The sequence below is a fragment of the Trachurus trachurus genome (assembly GCF_905171665.1).
Source record: "Trachurus trachurus genome assembly, chromosome: 5".
NCBI classification, from domain to species: domain Eukaryota; kingdom Metazoa; phylum Chordata; class Actinopteri; order Carangiformes; family Carangidae; genus Trachurus; species Trachurus trachurus.
Genome location: NC_139896.1, coordinates 35,552,263 through 35,575,235, shown reverse-complemented (window position 1 = coordinate 35,575,235; position 22,973 = coordinate 35,552,263). Strand labels below are relative to the sequence as shown.

Below are 22,973 nucleotides of genomic sequence, written 5' to 3'. Positions count from 1 at the left end.
TGATTTTGGGGCAAAAATATCAAAAATTAGCTGAAAATTCTAAAATCGTATGTATATTTTCTCCTATACCAAAATCCTTTGCACTGAATGAAAACATTTAGAGATTTTTCTTAATCTTTAAAGTGTCTACTTTAAGACTCTGACAGGTACCAGGATGAAGAAACACTTAACACTTTACTGCACCTATCCCAAATCAAACCTGAAAAAACTGAAAAAGAAATTACGGTAGCAAAGCTCTTGAGGTTAACCAGGGTTGCCATAGGCTAGCTCCCAATAGTGGGAGGGACCTGGCACTGCTCGTGTACAGATCCTGCCCACCCCTGGCTACGAAGAATTCAAGGAAGAAAACACCCCCAGAGTAGAGAATGGGAGACCTGATTTACAACTATGGTGCTGACCGCTTCGGAACTACAGACAAGAAGAAGAAAACATCAACCACCCTGATGAAGTCCAGGAGACAGGAGGAGATTGAACGGCTTATCAAGGAGAGGAGGCAGCTGAAAAAACAATGAAGGGTCCAGAGGAGGAGAAGGAGGGAATTAACCTGCTGCAACCAGAAATCAATAACCGATCGTTGAGGAGAGCTGAGAACTTGAGAAGGAGGTGTAAAACGAAGGAGCAGGGAAGATCAAACTTCTTCAAGGACCCCTTCAAGTTTGTAAAGAGTCTTTTCACAAAGAACACAAGTGGCAAACTCAAAACAGCGATGGAAGATCTCGAAGCTTACCTAAATACCACATGGACAGCCAGCGCTCTAGTCAGACAACTCTTCCACTCGATATGCCACCAATACATCCCCCTGAACATCAGCTGGACATCAGCCCTCCCAAGTGGAAGTGGAGAGGATTGTACATTGGGCAAGAGCTGCATCCTCTCCTGGGCCCAATGGAGTCCCATACCGGCTTTATAAGAATGCACCAGAGGTACTACACTTTCTATCACAACTGCGTGGTGGAGGGCAGGAGGCATCCTAATCCCCAAGGAAAAGGACTCTGCGGATATCAGCCAGTTTCGCCAAATCAGCCTCTTCAATGACCACGACAAAATCTTCTTCAGCATAGTGGCTCATAGGCTGACTGTCTACCTGGACAGGAACCACTACATCAATACCTCAGTGCAGAAGGCAGGCATTCCAGGCTTCTCAGGTTGCTTGGAGCACACAAACATGAGGCACCAAATCCAAGCCGTCAGAAAGGATGAAAAAGATCTCAATGTTGTGTTCTTGGACCTTGCCATTGCCTTTGGATCCGTTCCTCACGGTCTCCTCTGGGCAGCATTTCACTTTTACAGCGTCTCAGAAGCAATCACCAGCCTCATCAAATCCTACTTCCAACACGTGCAGCTATATGGCTTACAACAGACGAGTACACTACAGCATGGCAACGGCTGGAAAGAGGGCTAATGGCAATGCACCATCTCGCCTCTGGCCTTCACGATGGCAGTGGAGGTCATCATTCGAGACTCCCGGTGGGTAGTAGGTGGGCTCAAGCTCAAAACTGGTCTTCATCTCCCTCCGATCAGAGCGTATATGGATGATATGACCATACTCACCACAACCAAGGCACACGGTTGCTGAACAAGCTGCAGGACAACATCCAGTGGGCCCGGATGGAAATAAAGTCGAGCAAGTCCAGGAGCATTTCAGTTGTCAAGGGAAAGCTGTCAGACACAGGTTTTACGTTGACAAAGAGCCTAAACCAACAATGCCAGAGAAGCCAGTAAAGAGTCTTGGACGTTGGTAATTGGTATGATGCCACCCTCAAGGACACAGAGCAAGTGGACCAGCTTAGGCAGGAAACCATAAGTGGCCTTGAGCGTATCAACAAGACCATGCTCCCAGGTAGGATGAAGATCTACTACCCAGGCTGATGTGGCCTCTGACCATCTACGAGGTCCCAATCTCAGCGGTCGAAAAGCTAGAGAGGTTGATTAGCTCATTAGTTGATTATAGTCACATCCACTCAAGTGGCTGGGACTCCCAAGATCATTGGGCTGTATCGAAGAGGCATACTCAATCTTCCTGTGTCCAGTCTCGCAGAGGAGTTCAAGTGCTCCAAAGTAAGGTTGGAATGACACTTAGGGAATCCCGTGACCCTTGCGTAGCCCAAACAGCTCTCAGTGCACATCGTTGGCCTTGTGCAACAGGGGAGGGGAGGCCTTGACCTTGGACAGAGCAGACCATCCTGGCACAAGGCAGCTCCAGCTCAATGCGGTGCTCTGGTTGTTGAGGAGGTGTGGTGACAAGAGCAGGCGTCAAGATAATAATAAGGGATTACATTACATTGAGTTGAGGAGGAAATTCTCCTGGAGGGAGCTGCTGGGCACGGAAGCATTTCACACCAGTTTCATCTTACGAGGACCGTATGATGTCCTTCCTTCCCCCTCTAACCTAAAACCAGTGGTACAGAGAAGACCCCACCTGCCCCCTCTGTTCATCCCCTGCAAACCTTAAGCATATTTTGGTTGGCTGCAAAAAAAGGTGAACGAGACTCGAAGTTGGTCGCAGATCTAAATCAAAGGTTCTGCTTCCCATCTGAGATTGTCACAACAAACCACAGACTAGATCTCGTCCTCTGGTCTTCCTAAGTACACAGAACTGGTAGCCGATGTGGAACGGCTCAGCTGCCCTGTGGAAGTCGGCTGCAGAGGCTTCGTGGGCAAGTCAACCATCAGGCTACTTAAGGACCTTGGGATGTGACTCCAAGCCCAATGCCAGACCATCAAAGCCCTCTCAGGAGCAGCAGAGCATGGAAGCCGATGGCTGTGGGCAATGAGGCGTGACACCTCCTGGACCCATAAGTAACACCAGTGGCCTAGAAGCGTTGAAAGCAGAGGGGGCCACACCTGGGACATCGTCACCACTCAAACCTCAGGATGACAAGCTTAATCTAGGGATAGTTTAATCTAGTCCTAAAACAGAACTCATCTGTGTGGGTTGTTAACTTCAAGATGTTACCGTGATTTCTTTCAGTTTTTTCAGGTTTGATTTGGGATAGGTGTAGTAATGGGTTAAAAATAAACCCCACAGGACGTTTTTTCATCCTTGTACCAAAATCTTAAAGTAGACACTTTAAAGATTGAGAAAAATCTCAATGTTTTCATCCAGTGTAAAGGATTTTGGTATTGTGGAAAATATACATGCGATTTTAGAATTTTCAGCTAATTATTCATATTTTTGTCCTCAAATCAAGTCAAGATGTGTTTAAAAACTTAAAAATAACTATTTTGTTGAATTCCCTGTTTCAAAATTGTGTAAAAAAATGTGTTAATTTGTCTCTCTCTGTTTACTTCAAGAGATATGCTGATTTCTTTTTCAGTGTTTTCAGGTTTGATTTGGGATAGGGGCAGTAAAGTGTTAAAAATAAACACCATGGGACATCTTTTCATCCTGGTACCTGTCAGAGTCTTAAAGTAGACACTTTAAAGATTAAGAAAAATCTCTAAATGTTTTCATTCAGTGCAAAGGATTTTGGTATAGGGGAAAATATACATACGATTTTAGAATTTTCAGCTAATTTTTGATATTTTTGCCCCAAAATCAAGTCAGGATGTGTTAAAAACTTAAAAATAACTATTCTATTGAATTCCTTGGCCCCAAATTGTGTAGAAAAACGTGTTAATTTGTCCCTGTGAGTTGTTTACTGAAAGAGCTATGCCAATTTCATTTTCAATTTTTTTAGCCTCGAATTTGGGATAGGTGTAGTAAAGGGTTAAAAATAAACACCATGGGACATTTTTTCACCCTGGTACCTGTCAGGGTCTTAAAGTAGACACTTTAAAGATTAAGAAAAATCTCTAAATGTTTTCATTCAGTGCAAAGGATTTTGGTATAGGGGAAAATATACATACGATTTTAGAATTTTCAGCTAATTTTTGATATTTTTGCCCCAAAATCAAGTCAGGATGTGTTAAAAACTTAAAAATAACTATTCTATTGAATTCCTTGGCCCCAAATTGTGTAGAAAAACGTGTTAATTTGTCTCTGTGAGTTGTTTACTTAAAGAGCTATGCCAATTTCATTTTCAGTTTTTTCAGCCTCGAATTTGGGATAGGGGCAGTAAAGGGTTAAAAATAAACACCATGGGACATTTTTTCATCCTGGTACCTGTCAGAATCTTAAAATAGACACTTTAATGATTAAGAAAAAACAGGTGGGGGAAAAAAATCAGTCCGTGCTCGTAGACCCCTGTTTCCATCTAGACTATTATGTTCATGGATTTATAACTCGCAAAGGTTTAAGTCGCTCCACTGTCACGTCTCATCTATGTGCAGCACACATGGAGTTATCGATGAGGCAGCGACTTGAACCTCTCTCCCTCTCTGGACGTGCATGTGAGCGTGCAGAGTGGGGCAGCCCCGCCCCTCAGTTGGGCTACGTTCACACTGCAGTTACAAGTGACCAGAATCCGAATCCGAATCCAGTGTGAACAGAGCAAGTCGCATTGAATCTGACATTTTTGAATCTGACATTTTTGAATCAGAATTAGGCCACTTTTAAATGTGGTACTGATTCAGATACGTATTGGATTTTTTTGAATGCGACCGCAATCTGAACAGCCAGGTCGCATTAATGCGACTCTGACGTCATTCTGACCCGCGCTGCACTGTTTTGTAAATTAATGACAAATAAAGTTGATTGAAAAAAGAAAGTGTGCCACAGGCGGGAGCCAGGAAGAGAATCAAATCGGAATTGTGCATTGAGACCTGCAGTGAGAACGTAGCCTTAGAGACAGAGCAAAGCAGCAGCGGACAGAGAAGTGGCTTTAGGCTCAACACACACACACCCAACACTGTGACACAGTATTACAATGAAATGCGTACGGTAGATAACCATGGCATTTTTATACCGCCGTTTTTTTACATCTTCATGCACAACAGGAATTTATTTATTTATCCAAAAACACATAAAAGGGCACTTTTTAATACGAGGCAAAAAGGGCAGGTGCATGTGCCTGCATCGGAGACAGAGCCAGATCCACGCTGCATTCACCTTTTTTTTTTTTATATATATATAAACGTGTGTAAAAAAATAAATCAGAAAACCGGCATAGACATTTACTCCCCCGATGGACCCATTCACTAGTATAATTCTCCCCTCCTTATCAGTACATTTTGAGTGCATAGAAAACTGTAGGGAGCTATGTAACAGTATGGCTACCCCACATCTCCTACCTGAACTATGGGATGAGTAATACGCATGGTAAATGGTAAATGGACTTGCACTTATGTAGCGCTGTTCTAGTCTCTTGGACCACTCAAAGCGCTTTACACAGTAGGTCACATTCACCCTTTCACACACACATTCATACAGCGCTTGGCAAAGCGCGGGAACTAACCATTCACACACATTCATACACCCAATGGACACATCTGGGGGGCAACTGTGTCTTGCCCAAGGACACTTCGACATGTTGACTGGAGGAGCCTGGGATCGAACCACCGACCTTCCGGTTAGTGGACGACCTGCGGCTGTAGTGTCTTGCCCAAGATGTCCTAAGTGTTTTATGCTCGGTGTCTGACAGGTGGCTTTCCTGTATAAATGCTATCATACATTTAAGATGTTTGAGCTCATTATAATTTTTTATTCTCTTGAGGGGACTATGCAGACCCTTGACATTATACCATCCATTAGTGATTGCATGTAATTTGTAGACCCATTTCTCTTTTTGCTTACACAAAAGTTGTAAAGATGAGTAACCCTGAGGTGAATCTTTATGGTATAAAATAAAATATCAAAACAAACACAAACATTTTAACTAAATTCAGTGTCCGGACTTCCATTGTGTTATCCCATAGATAAATGGGATTTCCTTGCAGTAAAGTTAACAAAACCATAAAACATGTTTGAACTGAAATCTACGCTGCATTGAGAGGATGGGGAACCCCTTTACAGCTGCTCCATGGCTAGCGGCACTATGAGGGAGATCTGTCCATGGTACTACTCTTTGTAAATGATGTGGAAATGCAAGTAAGGATTTATGTGTTTCTCAGCTCACTGTGACATAAGAGTTATGCTAATAAACACAAAATTTTGCACATCCACCCAGGGTAGATGACAATGTACTGCTCCGGAGTAACAGTTTGTTCAGTTAAGTTACACTTAAGAGTTTTTATCTGGCAGAAAAGTGCTGGCAGTTGTGCTGGAGAGTGCTACATCAGAAGAACCCTGCGTGAGAGATGTGTTTTTATGATAACAATATCTTGACAACATATCACCCACTGCCATTGAATGGTGGACTAGCATCGCACCTTTGCTTTTTATTACCATTTATTTCAATTTTTTCCACCATGAGCACAAACTGAAGGATGCTTGCACTCACACTTTTGTATAGACGAGTTAGTCACCATTCAACCTGACAGCAGTAAAGCAGGAGAGATACAGGGTTCATGACATGACATCCATCGGAGAGACAATAATATGGTGAATCTCATCCACTCCAGGAGCCGTTGTTGGTCCAATTACACTTTCTGTCAGACTTATCATACCACTAAGAATAGACAGACATGGCCAGAGCAAACTTTTCCCCCATTTTCTTGGTTATCAAGGTGACAAGTCCCACCTCATCTGATGGTTGAAAAGCAGCTGCAGTAACAACACCGATGACTTTTTTGAAAAGTTCAGAATTTTCAACAAGAATTGCTTGAAGCAGCCACACACAATAATAATAAAAAAAGACACAAAAACAGAAGAAAAAAAAAAGAATGCCCTGACGCTGGTGCAGTATGTAGGCAGCCGCATACGGCCACAGATGCTCTCTGTTCACTTGGATAAAATAATAACAGGGGCTAAAAAAACACATAGCCTATATTCAAAGATATAGATAACAGTGAAAAGAACAATTGACAGTTGTGGAAAAATATCACTGTGTGCAGTGCAGACAGACAGACAGACAGACAGGATTGTGAAAAAAATATTTTCAAAAAATGTGCAGTGCAGATAGACAGACAGGTAATTATTGCATTCTCTTGCACACATTATTTACATGACATGTTGCATTGTATAGTCATATGACTATACACTGCAACACACAGAGACGATCATTTTTTGAAAGATGGTTTTTGAACCTACACACTTACATTCGTGGATTAAACAGCAGGAAGTTAGACACCCAAAAACCCCACGGGAGTGTGCTGTGTGTACATGCTCAGCGAGCTCTCTTCTGTATTCACAGATTCCAGTTGCCCAGGCAACCCTGTCTTGAAGATTTTAAACTCGGATTTAACATATGACGCCTCCTGTGTCTCTCCACAGTCAAAAAAGAGGATTACTGGCTGGAAAAACACTCCACTTTTTCCGTCGAGTATCTGGTAACATATCTTTGCCATTGCATGTGGATGTAGCATATGGCCAGGAAACAACAACAGTAAATCCTGTGACACACTGCCCTCAGGTAATACACTCCTATATTTCTTGGCAGACTGTGACAAGAGAAAAGTCATTTGCATAGCTGTTATATTGTGCTTTGACACTGTCAACAGCTTTAATGGGATTTGTCAAAATGTGGGCCACAAGTAAATCTGAGAAACAGTACCAGAGGCATTGTAAGAGTTAAGGGTATTAGAATGATGGAGGAGCAGAGTTTGTGTGGGCACTTTTTATCCCAGAATAAGTTTTGTTGCTCTGCGCTGACTGTACAATTGTAGTGAGGTCAGTTGTTTATTTGCAGAGCTATTGTCATATTTCCAAATAAAAACATCATGTTCTCCTCAAAGCAACTCAGGCAGCTGGCCTGTGTCCAAACACAGCTGGCAAACACTTAAGTACACGTGTACAGCGCTGCTGTGCTGTTAAGATAATGGCAATATGTCGGGAGGGAAGAAGTGTGCATGCAGCATTTGGATATGAGAACTCCCACAAAGTCACTAAGGACTGCTGTCTGTTTGGGAGGTGTGTACACTGGTACATAACTTGGGAGCATAAGATTTAATCACACTGTAGTGTATATTCTCTGCAACCAGTCAGATTGACTTTGTCTCTCTGTAAACAATGAACATGGCTGAATACAGCAGAGTGGAATGGATAAATAGTCCAGTTTTTCAGAACCTGCTTTAAAACTTTTAGCAGGAAACTCTATTCACTGGCACACCCATGGGAGCCACTCCACGTAACCATAGCAACACATATTCCTCCTTAAAACATGTTATTTGGTCAAAGCATTACAGAATTACTCACACGGTCTGCGTTTGCTTGACTGAAACTACACAGCGGGTTGATGTCTAGATACAGAACGTTGACGTCATGGTCTGGTCGGCTAATGCTTCTGGGCGGAAACGGCTAATCCACTGTCTCCTACCAAGACTGTGAGCAGCTTCAATGCACAGGCCAAATCTGGGTTAAATACCTTTCTAATATTACTGTTTACCAGTTTATATTAATTGAAAGACCCTTTTTGTTCTTGCGTTGCCTCATTTACTATGGGATTCCTTTTTTGGCGCCTATTTAGCACTACACAAACAACAGCAACAAATCCTGGAGGGTGAAGCTGTACTACATACTGAAAGTCTGACAAGGGGCCGAGAGGTCAGTGTGTTGGGTAGGGGAAAAAATTAATCAAAATAAAGTAATTACCAATTACAACAATGGAAACAGCAAAGGTCCCTCTGTGGTCTGAAAAGATGCAATATGAATAAATTAATCATGTAACAGTTACAGTGGTGCAGCCTTGTTCGGCTGTCACTCATCAGAAGCAGTTTTGCCTCTGGATAATTCTTGTACTAGCAGAAACTTTGGTTAGAAAAGTGTTGGATGCTGTAGGTTGTAGCCTGATATTGTAGCAGTGCACCGCCGCTGCTTGGTCATGAGCTACGCTGTAGTTAAGTTGCTCCTTTAGGGAATAGGGCAGTGCATAATAAGCCAGTTCAGACATCTTGAAAGTTATATTTAGTATATTTAAATATCCACATGAGTCTATGTTTGTTGGTTAGGAAGCGTAAAGAGGATGGCATGGATGGTAGTAAAACAAATTAGGGATGCAAACGAGATAATGAAATGTTTATGCCAATACAGGCGGTACTGTAAACACATAATTTTCAATAAATGGGGTGAGTGATTCTCTGTTTGACGTCATTTCATTTGTTGATATTAATTTCTACAGATAAATGTCAAAGCTGGGACAAGACACAAATAATCTGATGTAAAATGATTCCAAGGTCATTTATTTTGAAGCTATTCTGACTTGCATGAAGCCAGCGCCACATCCTCATGGACATGACACAAGAGTACTACTGCAGGGGAAATATATAGAATATAGGGAAAAATACTAGTGTTGTGCAACACGTCTCGATTATGTTGTACAGCTAAGTCTGACTTGTGATGTTGAGAACAGAATCCATGGTGGCAGATGGCTTCATTAAAACTTGACAAGCTTTCTGTGGTATTCAGCCGATGATTAAGATTTACGACTGTCTTTGGTTATTGTCCTTTCTCAACATTACAAACTATTGATTTGTTGCTGCTCCACCAACACCACCCACGTGGGAGGGGAGCAGAAGTCCACATATTTGATAGAAAAGCCCTTAAATGACAAGTTAACCATTATTTCTTATTCCACCAAGAGTGTAATAACAAGTACATATTCAGCCACTGTGCAACACATGAATCACAATGATGATTTTCGGGGAGCAGTTAGTGAGCTATTCAGAGGCAGGCAGGGAGCTGCGTTACAGTATTTCTGAAGCTAATTATACTTGAAACCACTTTGTTTGTCATTTTTGCTCTACTTTAAAATGTTTACAATCAATCTGTTGACTACCAAGTGACAATAAAACAAAACGACATGTTTATAATGCTCTACAGTCTCTCTGTGATTTGTTGCTCCAAATTATTGTCATTGAAAACCGAATCTGTCCACATACTAACTGGATTCCTAGTCTGCTATAAAACAACCAAAAGCACATCAGTGAAGTGAATGTGTGGACAAGTGGAGAATATATGAGTAATTCAGAGAGCAGCTCTCAGCCCAGTCCTGACTAGAACATTTGTATTACTGTATGACATCCACTAGTTCTCTACCCGCTGCTCTACTGCTCTAAACCAAAGACAGACAGAAACTTATTCTACCAAGGATGAAAATGGAAGAATACACTCCAGTAATGATCTAATTATCACAATAACCCATACAGACTATTTCGCAATTTGGTAGCAGGAAAAAAAAAGCCCTAGAACATAATTAAAGGAGCTGTGTGTAAGAAATGTACAACAATTAATCATAAAATCAGTCACTATGTCACCAGAGACTAAGAAATCATGTTAATTTGAAATACTGATCTAACTGACAACAATAGTACAGCCAGACATTTTTATTTTATTTGCAGCCATGTTTATGTTTTGATTTTGTGTTTTGGCCTGTTGCTCCACCCACTGCTCTCGACCTCTGGGTTGCCAGTTAGTCAGCAGGCTAACACTGAGCTGCAGCTATACGGCTGGGAGACAAAGCGATCTCCAATTGAGATTGCGATAAAACTTTTTATCGATTCCGATTATCAGGCTATGGTCATATTTCCTTGATATCACACGGGAGAAATAAGTGGCCTGTTACTCTGCTGTCTGATACAGCGACTCCTGATGTGAGCATAGTCTGTTTGAGCTGCAGAACCACAAAGTAAAAATTGGAAAAGAGGGAGGAAATGTGGTGAAATGGAGCCGATGGTAAATAAAGTGATGGTGAATGTGTGGAGTGGTTCATGAGATGAGTCAGGTCGCCTGTCTCCGGTCGTCATGTGTTATGATCCGACGGTCAGAAAGTGGAGGAGAAAAGTCCGACCTTGAAAACACTGAGCTGCTTGTTTATTCTGCGTTAACACATCTCATATGTCGGCTCATATACGGCGTGAAGAACATGCACTAAGCCTACATAGAGGCACGATGATCATCTTTACTTTGAGACTGTAGAGACTGTGTGAGTGAGTCTGAGGGTACCATAGACACAAAGCTGGAGCAGCTAGGGCAGAGGTTAGCGTGTAGCTATCTGGCAACCTTGAGTCTGGGGGCGAGGGAAGGGGAAACAACGCGCTGCAGTGTTTTGTATTCGACTGCAGCAACAGTTTTGGCCACAGTCTTACACACAGTTTCTTTAACATCTTTCCCTTCAGTCTGTTGATATTGCATGTTACCTTGGATACGCTCCGACTGCACATGGAGTGGGGGGGGAGAGCACTATTCAATTCAGCAGAGAGCAGGATTATAAATACAGGTGAATTGGGAGTCATAATAATGAAATGGACCGAGGTGGACACAGCTGAATGATGGGAAGGGTGTGAGGCGAAGCGGCTCAGCTAGCAGACAGGCCTTGTGGTGGTAAATTAGGGAAGTGTCTTATAGCAAAGACACTTGTGTTGGTGAGAGGGAGAGGATCCCAGAAGAGTTATGTCAGGAGGAGGATGGAGGAATTCAGTAATGGGCGGAGTGGGGGAGGGGCTGCTGGTGGTGAGGGGGAGAACAGGAGAGCAGAGATGGTTGATCCAGTGATTAAAATTAAGTGTAGTGCAGAGCCTACCTGGGCGTCCCGCTGGGAGACGTCGTCCTGTATGTACATATTCATTAGAACGACACAAATTAAAACGAGCACAGCGTGACACGAGCTTGTGTGCGTGAGTTTGAGGGAGGCAGCCTCTGAGCGCTGCTGTGCTGACATTCTTCCCCCAAACAGACAGACAGCACATTACTGTAGCATCGCCCCATCAAATGATCCATCATTACTATTTGGTGGCGTCCTGTTAGGGCACAGAAGACAGCTTGATGGTATTACATATCCATAGGGCTTAATCCATGGCCTGCCAGTATTCAGCACTCACTGAAAAACATTCATGTGGCCTGTCATGCAACATCATACACACTTGTGAGCCTTTCATTTATTTACTCTTGAGGCATTAACTGCAGGGCTATACAGCATCCATTACTGTGGACTGCTCTCACTCTCTTGCATTCACTCTAGCTCTCTGTGCGTCCACTCATCTGCTGTCATCTTGAGTAAACTAAAGAGAGAGGCATTATGAAGGATTCATGCGTCCAAAAAACAACCACTTCAGCCACAATGCAGCCAGGATGAAGACTTTTGTTACATTATGATTGATGAATGACTCATCGTGCTGGCCACAATGACCCGCATCATCACATCAACCACATTTCCCAGTTGCTGTCTGGGATGCTATTAAACCTAATGACCTGTTTGTCTGAGAGGTGGAAAAACTTAACAGTCTTTTATTACCTTCATAATGCATCTATTTTTATTCTGTATTCTTGTGAATGTGAATTGCTTGCAAAACGCAGAAATTACACTCTGCAAAGCTCAAATCAGTCAATTCATCTTTTTCTAATGGAAACTTAAAGGGATACACCAACATTTTTTTTTTTTTTTGCATATCTTGCCTCACTCCCGAGTCCATGACAAGCAGATAGACACCATCCTTTCGACTGTGCGTGCAGTAACAAGGGAGATAGAGTCGTATCGCCTGTAATTAGCTTAGCTCAAACGCTGGAAGTGTATAGGTAGTGTTAGCCTGCCTCCACCTAAAGTCATCAGAGACACTCTACAGCAACTCTAAACGGACCAATCTTCGTCTGAGAGCTGACAAAACTCTCCAGTAAGGCATCTTGAGTGGTCAAATGCCGGTAACGGGACGAGATCGGTCAAAACGGAGTGTTCAAGCAAAGACGCTTTATTTTGGTTCAAGCTAGCTACATCGAGGGTAGGTTAGCCCCCTATTTCAAAGTAAAAGCACTTCTGTATGTAAAGGGCATTGGGTGTTTTATTTTGTGAAAGTAACCGGAAGTGTGTTGGTCAAACCGGCTAGCTTGAGTAGCGCCAAATTCGAACAAAATTGTAAACAAATTAACGACACACTGCTGATCTAAACGGCTACTTTCTCACCTCAAAATGTTTGAAATGTTGATAAAGTGACATATTTACAGAGTTTAGAGCTAAAATGAAATCAGCTTCTGACTGCTGATTATCGGCTCAGGTAGCAGGCAGGCTAACCATTCCTATACACCCAGGGGTTAATTTGAGCCGGATCCTGCCGGAACAAGATCCGGCACCTCTTAATTTTGGCCTCCCTGTGTTCCGGTACTTATTTGGGCAGATCCGGTACCTCTCATAAAAAAAAAAGTTTTAAAAATGTTTAAAAATATATATAATATGTATATATTAATTTACAGAACAAATCCCCATAAATCCATGTTGTTTATTAAGATTTAAAGTCATTTGAAAGAGTCGGAGATCTGTTGAAGTTGACGCACTGACCGGGCCGTATAGTTTCGCTTTTACCGCGCTGTGCACTGCTGCACTCGTCCTTTCCTCTCTCCCCCCTCTCTGTCTGTTTCTGTGTGTGTGCGTGTACTTGCGTGTGTGCGCGTGTGTGTGTGCGTGCGTGTGTGCATGCCAATAACGGCGAAAGAGCGTTATGCGGAGATGAATGAACGGAACGACATTGCCGAAAAATGTATTCGTGGCGGACGTAATTTATTTGAAACTGTGGGCAACACTGGCCGGAGCAACAGGCGGGGACCCTGGCATCAATCCGCTGACAGCAGGGAGATTCAGAAGAAGAGGAGAGCGCAGTGAGCGGAGAGTAGCCTAGTGTGGGACGTCCAGCGACAGGTCAGGGATGGGATGCACTGTTTGGACAGCAGCTCAGTTCAAGGTGAAGCAGACTTATTACCCCTGGCTTCTTATGGGAAATTGAGGTTTTGCTGCACAACTGAGCTGAGCATACTGTCTATTAATAGGTCGCCGTGCCAGTCTTTGAATAATAGGAAGATTTGTGTGATTTTTTTATAAGCTCTTTTTTTTTTTTTTTTTTTTTACAAGTTAGACCTGTTGAGAAAATTCCTGACTGTAAAGCACCGCCTGTGGTGATGTGGGCATTTTCCTGTGCCTAAAATAATTTCAAGTAAACGTCATAACATGGATAGCCTATTATTTGAAATTGAGGCTTGTGTCCCACAGCATGGCATGTCCGCCAACCACCCCCCCACCCCCCCACCCCACCCCGACGTGCGCCGCATACGTTCCGGGACCTCTGCCCGTCTCGTCATCCCCGAGCTGTCATGTGTACTTTGCGTTCCGGCACCTTATGATTTACAAATTAAGCACTGTATACACCTCCTTTTGAGCTAAGCAAATTACGGGCGATACAGCTAACAACAAAAATGTTGGCGTATCCCTTTAATAAAAGTTTTCTCAGGAGAGGCTGAACCACTCTTACACCTCTCTGTGTGGGCATCACTGGGTAGGTTAACATGTGATTCCGTCAATGGCTTTTTGTTAATGCTGTATCCTATATGGCCCATACAGTTTCTAAACAAAATGCAATACTCCCTAGGGCCTAATTAATTAGAACAATATTTTTCTCTCATTTTCCTACTCATGCAAATGTATAGGGTGCATGCATTTCTCAACATTTGGTTTTATGGCCATAAAAATAGAAGCGTAACTAAGGAAATGCAAATAGCTATATTCACAAATATTGTTTTACATACAGCAGTGGGGAATAATGAGATCTAATGAAGCTAATGTCAACAAAACACAAGAGTTTATTTTATTAAGCAGCGATTAACAATTCAAGAAAAAAGATTACAGCTAATGCAGGCTGAATAATGGCAGGTCTGTCTCCTTAAACTCACTACTGTTGTTTTTTAGTACGAGTTCAATGATTGAATGATTGAAGAAGGTACAGTCTGAACCTGCCACCACCTCCCAACCACACACACCCTTCAACCCATTTCTGTGACCATCATACTTGTATAGTCGCTGAAAAAATAACTTATTCATAATTCTGAGGGTTGGATAAAGAAAATACATAAGTCTATAATATAACGAAAACCATAAGGGAACTCGTATCAAATCCATTAGTTTTATCTCTGGTTTTGAATATAATGCAGTGGAGAATTTGAGTTAGTGTGGCTTGAAAGGTTCTCTAAAATCATCAGATTTATATTTAATACATCCTAAGACGTGCTAATTCTGACAGCGGTCTGAGTGTGTTAGGCATTAAAAAATCCTCAAACAGAATACGGCAGGATCTAACACCACAAATGAGCACTCGCTGAAATATTCAGTCCATTCAGCCCACCGTCTGATTGGCCAAGTTTCGATTAGATAGGAGTATTCCCCAGGTGAGTATCAACCCCAGTTCCATTTGAACAGGAGGTAAAATGAGAAGTCAACAGTATTTAGTCAAATAAAAGGCAGAGATTAAAGAAACTTTGGCAGCCAAGTGTCAGTAATTGATTTATAATTTATCAACGGGTGTGCTGAGCAGCAGCCACCAGAGAGATGGGGCTGATTTCTGCTCCAACCTCTTTGCGTTCCTCGTGAGAACACTTCCTACGGGCAGCTCTGTTCTCAGGGTGGTTGTTCAAACGACAGCTATCAATAGACACCAACAAAAAGCTGACAGAATATTAACAAAACAATGCCCCTCAATCCCTGCCTGATTAAATGAAATGGTCACAGCATTGAAAGTGATATATGAGCCTAGAGTGTCTAAAGAGCCATAAATCTCTTTCTGCCCCACCTGGAAAGGTCAGCATTTTCTAAATTTAGTCGGAGACACAGTTTTTATTTCACAATAATGAAAGTGAGAAAGCAGAAGCTGCTCTAAAAAGACACAGTTCCTGTCTGAGCGATAAACCGCCGCTCTACTCATTAATGAACAGAGGCCAGCACAGGGTGGAGGGTGAAACCAAGGTGAATGGTGCCATAGTGCTGTGTTCAGTGGAATATTCACAATTATCAAATGGTGTTTAAGTAATCATTAAGCAAGACGCAGACATCCCAGAGCAAGAACGGCGTATTTTGAGAGTTAGTTTAGTTATAGATGAGGGGGAGCCAAAGCGTGAAGAGATTGTACAAAGGCCAATTTACACCCTGAGGAACCAGTTTATGAGGTACATTGTGTGCGATCTAACACACGCCTGCACAACAGGACAGGGACAGATCCTTTTTTTCTATCTGAATACAGTACATTATAGTAAAATGTAGCTGTGAATGTGTCTCTAGCAGTACTTTTGAAATTGCTCTCTCTTGCCATCATCCCTCTTAAGAGAATATTTAGCACTTCTATGCTGATGGAGGAGAGAGTGTTGCAGCGTTGGCTGAGTTATTTTAGGTCGTCTTCACACCAGCCTTGTTTAGTCCGGCTGAACCGAACCCGGGAGCCTTTACACCCCTCGGTGCGGTTCATTTGGGTTTGTGTGAATGCTGGCCGGTGCGAACCAAACAACAGCTCTCTGGTCAGCCTCATAGAGGTGGTCTCGGTCCGCTACCATGTGAACTCTAGGGCTGTTTATTTCTGGTGTGAACCCCATCCGCACTAATCACAGGAAACACATCATTTCATTCATTCACTCAGGGAGATGCATGGAATCTGTAAACAAGAGCTGCTGATATGACGAGTCAACTTAGTGATTTTTAGCTACATGTTTGTGATTAAGAACTTATTATTGTCCACTGACTTCACTGGTGCCGCTTGTAGGCTAATGAAAAAAAAAGTTGTGCTAAGCTCTCATTACGACATCTCTACATCTGATTGCAGAGCGTCTTAAGCTAAATGTATGTGTTAATACATTATTCAATGGCCGCAGTTTAGCCATTCATATGCGCGGCACTTTAAAGTCTGCTGATATACAGTCTAGACCGGCACCAACATGAAAATCAGCCGACGATGCTCCATGATGTAATTGCGAGGACGTTGTTGTCTACTCGCCTAACCTGTAAGACCAATAACCAAACAGCATTTGTGGCCATTTGACTTTTGTTTACAATTGTTTGACTTTGGAAAATTTCCATCAGTCAAAAACATCCATGAAATGGCTGTAGTACTCCTCAGGACGAGTGCAGTTGCTGCAGTGCTCATTAAATCCACGTCCACTGTGGAAGAACTCCAAACTGCACATTTTGCCTTATTGTCTTCGACAAAGCCACCCTTGCACTAGCGTTTGTCCTACTGGTGCTCACTTGTTTGTCTTGGAAAAGCCATTACTCATGAGATTACGGCCTGTCAGATGCATCACATCAACAACACAGCGGAGAACAAGAATGCATTTTATGGAGGACCCATAGGCGCGATGGATCCCATTTCAGTCTCAGTGCTCTCCACGCCCGTACCACATTATACAAATGCAATCACCACTCAGTGACTTCGGTAACAATTTGGTGAAGAGTCAGCTGCTTTAACAAAGCAAATCTGAACAGCTCCTAAGAATTATTGGAGAGTTTTTGGCAAAAACAAATGGTCAGGCAAGGATGTGATAGTGGCAGCTGCTACTGCTTTCCAATTCAAGTGCTTATCAGAGCCTCTCTTGAAGTGGCATAAATTTCTCCTCTGAACTGTATTCTGCAGATTTGTTTTACCGATCTTTACTTTCAAACAGAACTTTAAAACATTTATGGACCCTATAAAGTCTCCTTCTTAGAAATACAGTAAAAAGCCTTTGCTTTTGTTTGTCTGCCTTTTTCATCTCCTTCAACGGCAATTTAATTATTGGCAGCACTTACGCAGTGTAGTACACCAACTGGGATTTTAATAACTGATAAGTGTTGAGTCGCCAGCTGTGAACTATTAAGAAATGATGGTGATGACCAGCAGATTGAGAAATATAATTCCCAAGCAGCAGCTACAAACGCCTCCCATACAGCTGCCCCAAATATTAGCTGCTTTCCTAACAATTGCGGTTTGACAGCGCACGGCTATTCCGCTAACACAGCCATAAACCTGTGACATGACTAGTGGCATTGACCTCCTTCCGACGCTGAGATGAGAGAAATGGATGGTGTGGAAGAGCATCCGAGACCTAATGCCATTGAAAGTGCAGACAGGTTTACTCACCCTGTACCAAACGATCTCTCTGAGCCTTCCGTCAGTCTTGAAGTTACACTTGAGAGTAACGGTCTCTCCCACGACGACAGGAGGCAGCGGCTCTATGGTAACTGTCAAATATCCTGAAAGAAAAAGCAAGGGATGGAAGCGTTGTGTTATTAAAAACACTCTACCTGAATAAACATGTGTTTGTGCGTTGACTGCTGCTGTGGATCAACAAGAAGAAAGCATCAACAACAAGAGATTTACAGCACATGAAATCTTTTAAAAAGCTGAAGGTTGACCGAGTCTGGATTGTTTTTTGGAATAATGCCATGATTCATCCTTACAGTATGCAATTACACAGCGCTCTCCCACGTGTGGCCTCAGTATCTTTGTAAACAGCACTTCAGAAAGAGTTACTTAAGGAGGGAAGAGCATCTATTTTTCATTGACCCCGCACAATTTATCCATCTGTTTTTACAGAGCAACTGTTCCTCTAATCTCTGTTAAGATGTGTGACACGCACCACATAGCTGTTATTACTGTGAATTTATTGCACTTTCTCAACTTCAAATTTCATCTTACTTAAAACAGAAAATAAACGAGTATGAAATCCGCATCGTTGCATATCATAATAATTGCTTTGCACATTAAACGATTTCCAACCTGAAATGTTTTGCTGTTATCAGTCATCAGTTATTTATCTGAGGCTGTTTGGCCTTGAACAAACACGCTCAGTCAATAAACCTCTAAGCAAAGCAAAGGCCTTTGAGCGGCGTCACGACTTGACAATTGTTGCGAATAATTTCTCATTCATAGGCACATCATAGTGAGACAGAATCATCCATCCATTAGGGATGCCAATTATCACAGGGTCAGAGGGGGCTGGAGCCAATCCCACCAGACATAGGGTGAGAGTGGGGCAAACCCTGGACAGGTCAGCACTATCAAAGGGCCAACAATTTAGAGGCAAACTACAGTAACGCTCACCAACTCACAATTTACAGATGTCAGTCAATTGACCTAATGTGAATGTATTTAGATCGTGGGAGGCAGCAGGAGAACCTGGGGAGAAGCCACACAGGCCCGAGGTTCCAACCCAGAACCTCCCGTCCATCGCAGCATCGCCTCGAGAAAGAACCAACAGAATACAAGTCTTTTTTCTTTTTCTTTTCTTTATTAGGATCCCCATTAGCACCCGCAGCAGCATCGGCTATTCTTCCTGGGCTCCGACATACACATAAACATTCACACTTACACATAAGAAACATTTATACAGGACACAACAAGAAACGACAGCTCCCTAATAATAAACAAACCACAGACATCACCATTTCCCTACACTCAGATTTCATTCTATACTTCAGTACCTTAAAGGGGAACTATGCAACTCTCCTCGCTTTTCCGCTGTTTGGTTACGCTCCTCTCGCCCATGTGCATTTGTTTACAACGAAGCCGGCGAAAAATCAATAAATGGAGCGGTGGATAACGTTACATAACATATACGATGTTACAATGTACACAGTAAAAAACATAGTGTCAATTCAACTCTTATAGAGTTGAATTTAACTCCATTTCAGATAACATTTGGTCCCACTCGAAAATAGAGTAAAATGTACTCTATGGCCAGTGTAAACTTTTCAGAGTTAATTCTACTCAATTCAGTGTCAAAATTAACAATTGCATGTGTAAAAATATTTAACACTGAGGTTTGTTCACACTGTTCAGAGTAATATGATTACACTTTATAGAGTTAATTTTACTCCAAATTTAGTTCTTAAAATGACACTCTAATGTGTAATAATATTACATTTTTATTTCTCCCCAGTGTTATTTTTATATTTTATTATATCTAGGTGATATGTACTATACTACTGAACTGCTTTGATCCAAATGATGATTAATTAATAATTAATCAAATAGAAATAAAACACAAACAAGGTTACAGTAACAACTTGCTTTAATGCTCACCAGATGAAGCAATATGGAACAACAAAGAGAGCTGTGTCATTCACTCCATAGAACATCTGTATGTCAAAAAGCCTGGGATAAGGCAGGTTGTCAACATGAAAGACAACAAAATCTAGCTTTCTCCTTGTTACTTCATACACATGGGAATGTTCTTGAAAACTTACTAAATAAAGGCAGAGTGAGCAGCAACAATTTTTCATGTATTATCAGGACAGACTCAATCTGGTAAAAGAGAGGCATTTCACATTCAACTGCACCATAAATAACCAGATGTTGGTGGTAAATAAAACCATTGTGTTTAGCCCAAAAAAATAAGTAGGCAAGGGAAGGACTCTGTACCAAAGATGTAATGGGCCTTAAATAGTTCGTCATTGGCTCCCACTGAACCCGTTGCCTTACATGGTAGTGCATACTTGTTGATGACAATAAAGAAGGTGTGGATGCTGCTTCTCGTAGGCCCCTGAGCGAGGAGGTAAGGCTGGCTGCTTTGGCTGATGTTGTTGAGATGCTGCTGTACACAGGTTCCAGCCTAAAACCAAACATTAAACAGCAATATTTAGTGACCAATATCTCGCAATAGATTACTGTACATGAAACTGAGGTGATGAAAAGCATATTTCAAACAACTGTCCAGCATACTTTTATGAATTTGATGAGGTGTTCCACAGCCTGACTTGCAGTCATCTTCCCTGGCCTCTTCCTACCCTGGGCAGATGGTGGCAAGAGATGAAGGAGCAGCAAGATGGCAGACATGTCACTGTCCAAGCCTAAATGCCAACAAACATAATAATAAAATAAAAAGACAGTGTAAGTGGTAAGAATATATAAAATATGAATTGTTTATGCTACATGTACATTAAACTGGCACAATTACAAACAATAGTAATTAAAAACAGTCCTAGTCTTACCATTCTCAACCACAACAGTTGACTCAGCATTCCTCATCAAATTTAGGAGCCCTGTGCTCGGTATTGACCCCTTGCACGTGACGTCACGTTCCACTCGCGATAGCTCCGGACGCCATGATGGACGGCAAAAGAACAGTGAACGTCAATGTAATTCAATGGGCGCGTTATAGTTTTGTGACATACCGTGGTTGTAGGGTTTCCCCTCCTTTTCCACTGAGCTGGTTCCAGTGCTGGTTCGGAGCCAGAGCCTGACTAGCACCGATTCTTTGCTTTTCCACCGCTTAAAAACCGGTTATTGGTTCTTAAAACTGGTCTGAAGCACCAACTCCTTGCTGGGCTAGAGCTAAGAACCGGGGGCTGGCCACTGGCAGCGGGGTTACATGAGCAACAGGACCAGTGCGAAGATATACAGACACGTTATCGATGCCATTATAAGTTAGTTTATCTACAGTATAGTCGATGTAAACACAGTTGAAGCTAACTAGCTAAGCTACATGCTGTGGCTAACAACAGCTAACGCTCGTAGTAAACATAGCACCGTCACAACGTAGTTGCCGCCGGCGGACGGATCGCGGCGATTACAACGAAGACGGCTTCCCGTTTTCTTTTATTTTTCAGCCGGGTTTAATCAGAGAATGATCACTAATTATACAGACGTCGGGTCAGGTCTTCAACACCCACGGGTCGGGCCAGGTTTTACTTTCCAGGTCCGTTAACTGTAGTTAGCAGCAGCAAAGACAGCAGCAGCTGCTGTATGGGGAGTGTGGCACTGACTGACGTTATGGCTCCTTATACTACTTACTAGACACCTACAGGAACACAATGGTAAAGAAAGCTATTGGTAATACATTTTTTCACAGATGGTCAGAGTATCCTGCTAAATTGCTCTAACTATTAGCAGTGGAAAAAGCACAGAAAACTGAGATATTCTACGGCGAATAACAAAAAAACAAACATATATTGCAACGGATGAGTAGATATTCTATTTAAAATAAGTGATAATGCTGTGAGGTTGTAGTGTGAAGTGATCGAGCCACATTGTTGGACGGCACCCATACACAGTACATTATCACTGAGCACTTTCTGCCGTCCGTCATGGCGTCGCCTCTCGCGTCACGTTCTAATTGTGACGTAGCTGCAAGGGGTCAATAAGTCCATGGCTTGCAGTGAAGGGTCAGAGTTGACCACGGCCTGGCCCGCCACCTTGAGACAAAAAACAATTTTATTGACTCCTTAAATTTTTTTTAAATAAACAAAGGTTAAAAAAAATGACAACCAAGAAAAAACAGTTGAACAAAGAGTTACCCACGTGCTTACATTGTTCCATAACCTACTTACCAACGACGGTCCTCCTTTTACACTCACATCTGCTTGATTACTGTGAACAACAAGGCAAAGTTGACGTAGTTGAGTTGTGATAAATAAATCAAAATATGTATTATGTATTGAATGAATGCTGCATTCTGATTGGTCAACATGTTTCTTGTCAAGTGTAACAGAGTGAGTCGGTCGTTTTGTAATAAACTCTCAGGGTGAATGTAACCCGACCAGAAATGCACAACTTTAAGTTACAATTTTAGCTCCATTCCTCAGTGAGAGCTAGCAACAGTAGGCTAACTGGCATGCAACTTTGCTGTCTTTGTGTAATTTTTAAGGCACCACTTCGGCAACTTCAGAAAATGGCTAACTGACCGTTTGAGTCGTCGAGTATTGAGGCCACACAGGAGGGAGAGGGAGGGGGGCTATACTGTTGCGGTATCGCGGTATGCTAATCGCTAAGCTAACCGCGAATTAGCTTGAAGCTAATTCGCGGTTAGCATACTAGTAAACAATAACACAAAACGTTACTCTAAGACAGACAGCGTGTATTTGTGTGTATCCACATTGAGGAAAAGACACACATTTAACGGTGCAGCTTAACTCAACGAGAAATGTCGAACTTCTGAACTGTTAAGTTAGCAAGTTGCTAACGTTAGTTGTATGGGACATGACAGCCATACAACAGAGGAATGGGCAACGCCAACACGTTCTCAATCAACATTTATAAACCGATACAACTGTGTTCAAGTGGAAAACAATTATTAAACGATGTTACGAACACCAGCATGTTCATGATGTTACTTACCCGACCATATGGCACGACTCCAGACCTGCTCCAGACTAACCGTCAATGTGCTGCAGCGCCGCCAGAGTGTTAAAAGATGTCACTCTGTAGAGTTAAAGTTACACCGCACGTCTACAGGAGTTAACACTGACTTTTAACTACTACTCTAGAGTGGGTTTACTCTCCAT

General features: G+C 42.3%; 1 protein-coding gene across 2 annotated transcripts in view; it reads right to left on the bottom strand.

Moving 5' to 3' along the window:
• The window catches only part of igsf21a (immunoglobin superfamily, member 21a), a gene marked incomplete at its 3' end in the record, with an annotated part of 215,497 nt that overhangs the window by 123,864 nt on the left and 68,660 nt on the right, over positions 1–22,973 (bottom strand). For both annotated transcript variants that reach the window (XM_083972308.1, XM_083972309.1), the window contains exon 2: positions 17,830–17,942. In XM_083972308.1, coding sequence (XP_083828434.1) covers positions 17,830–17,942 — 113 coding nt within the window. The remainder of the gene's footprint in view (positions 1–17,829; positions 17,943–22,973) is intronic.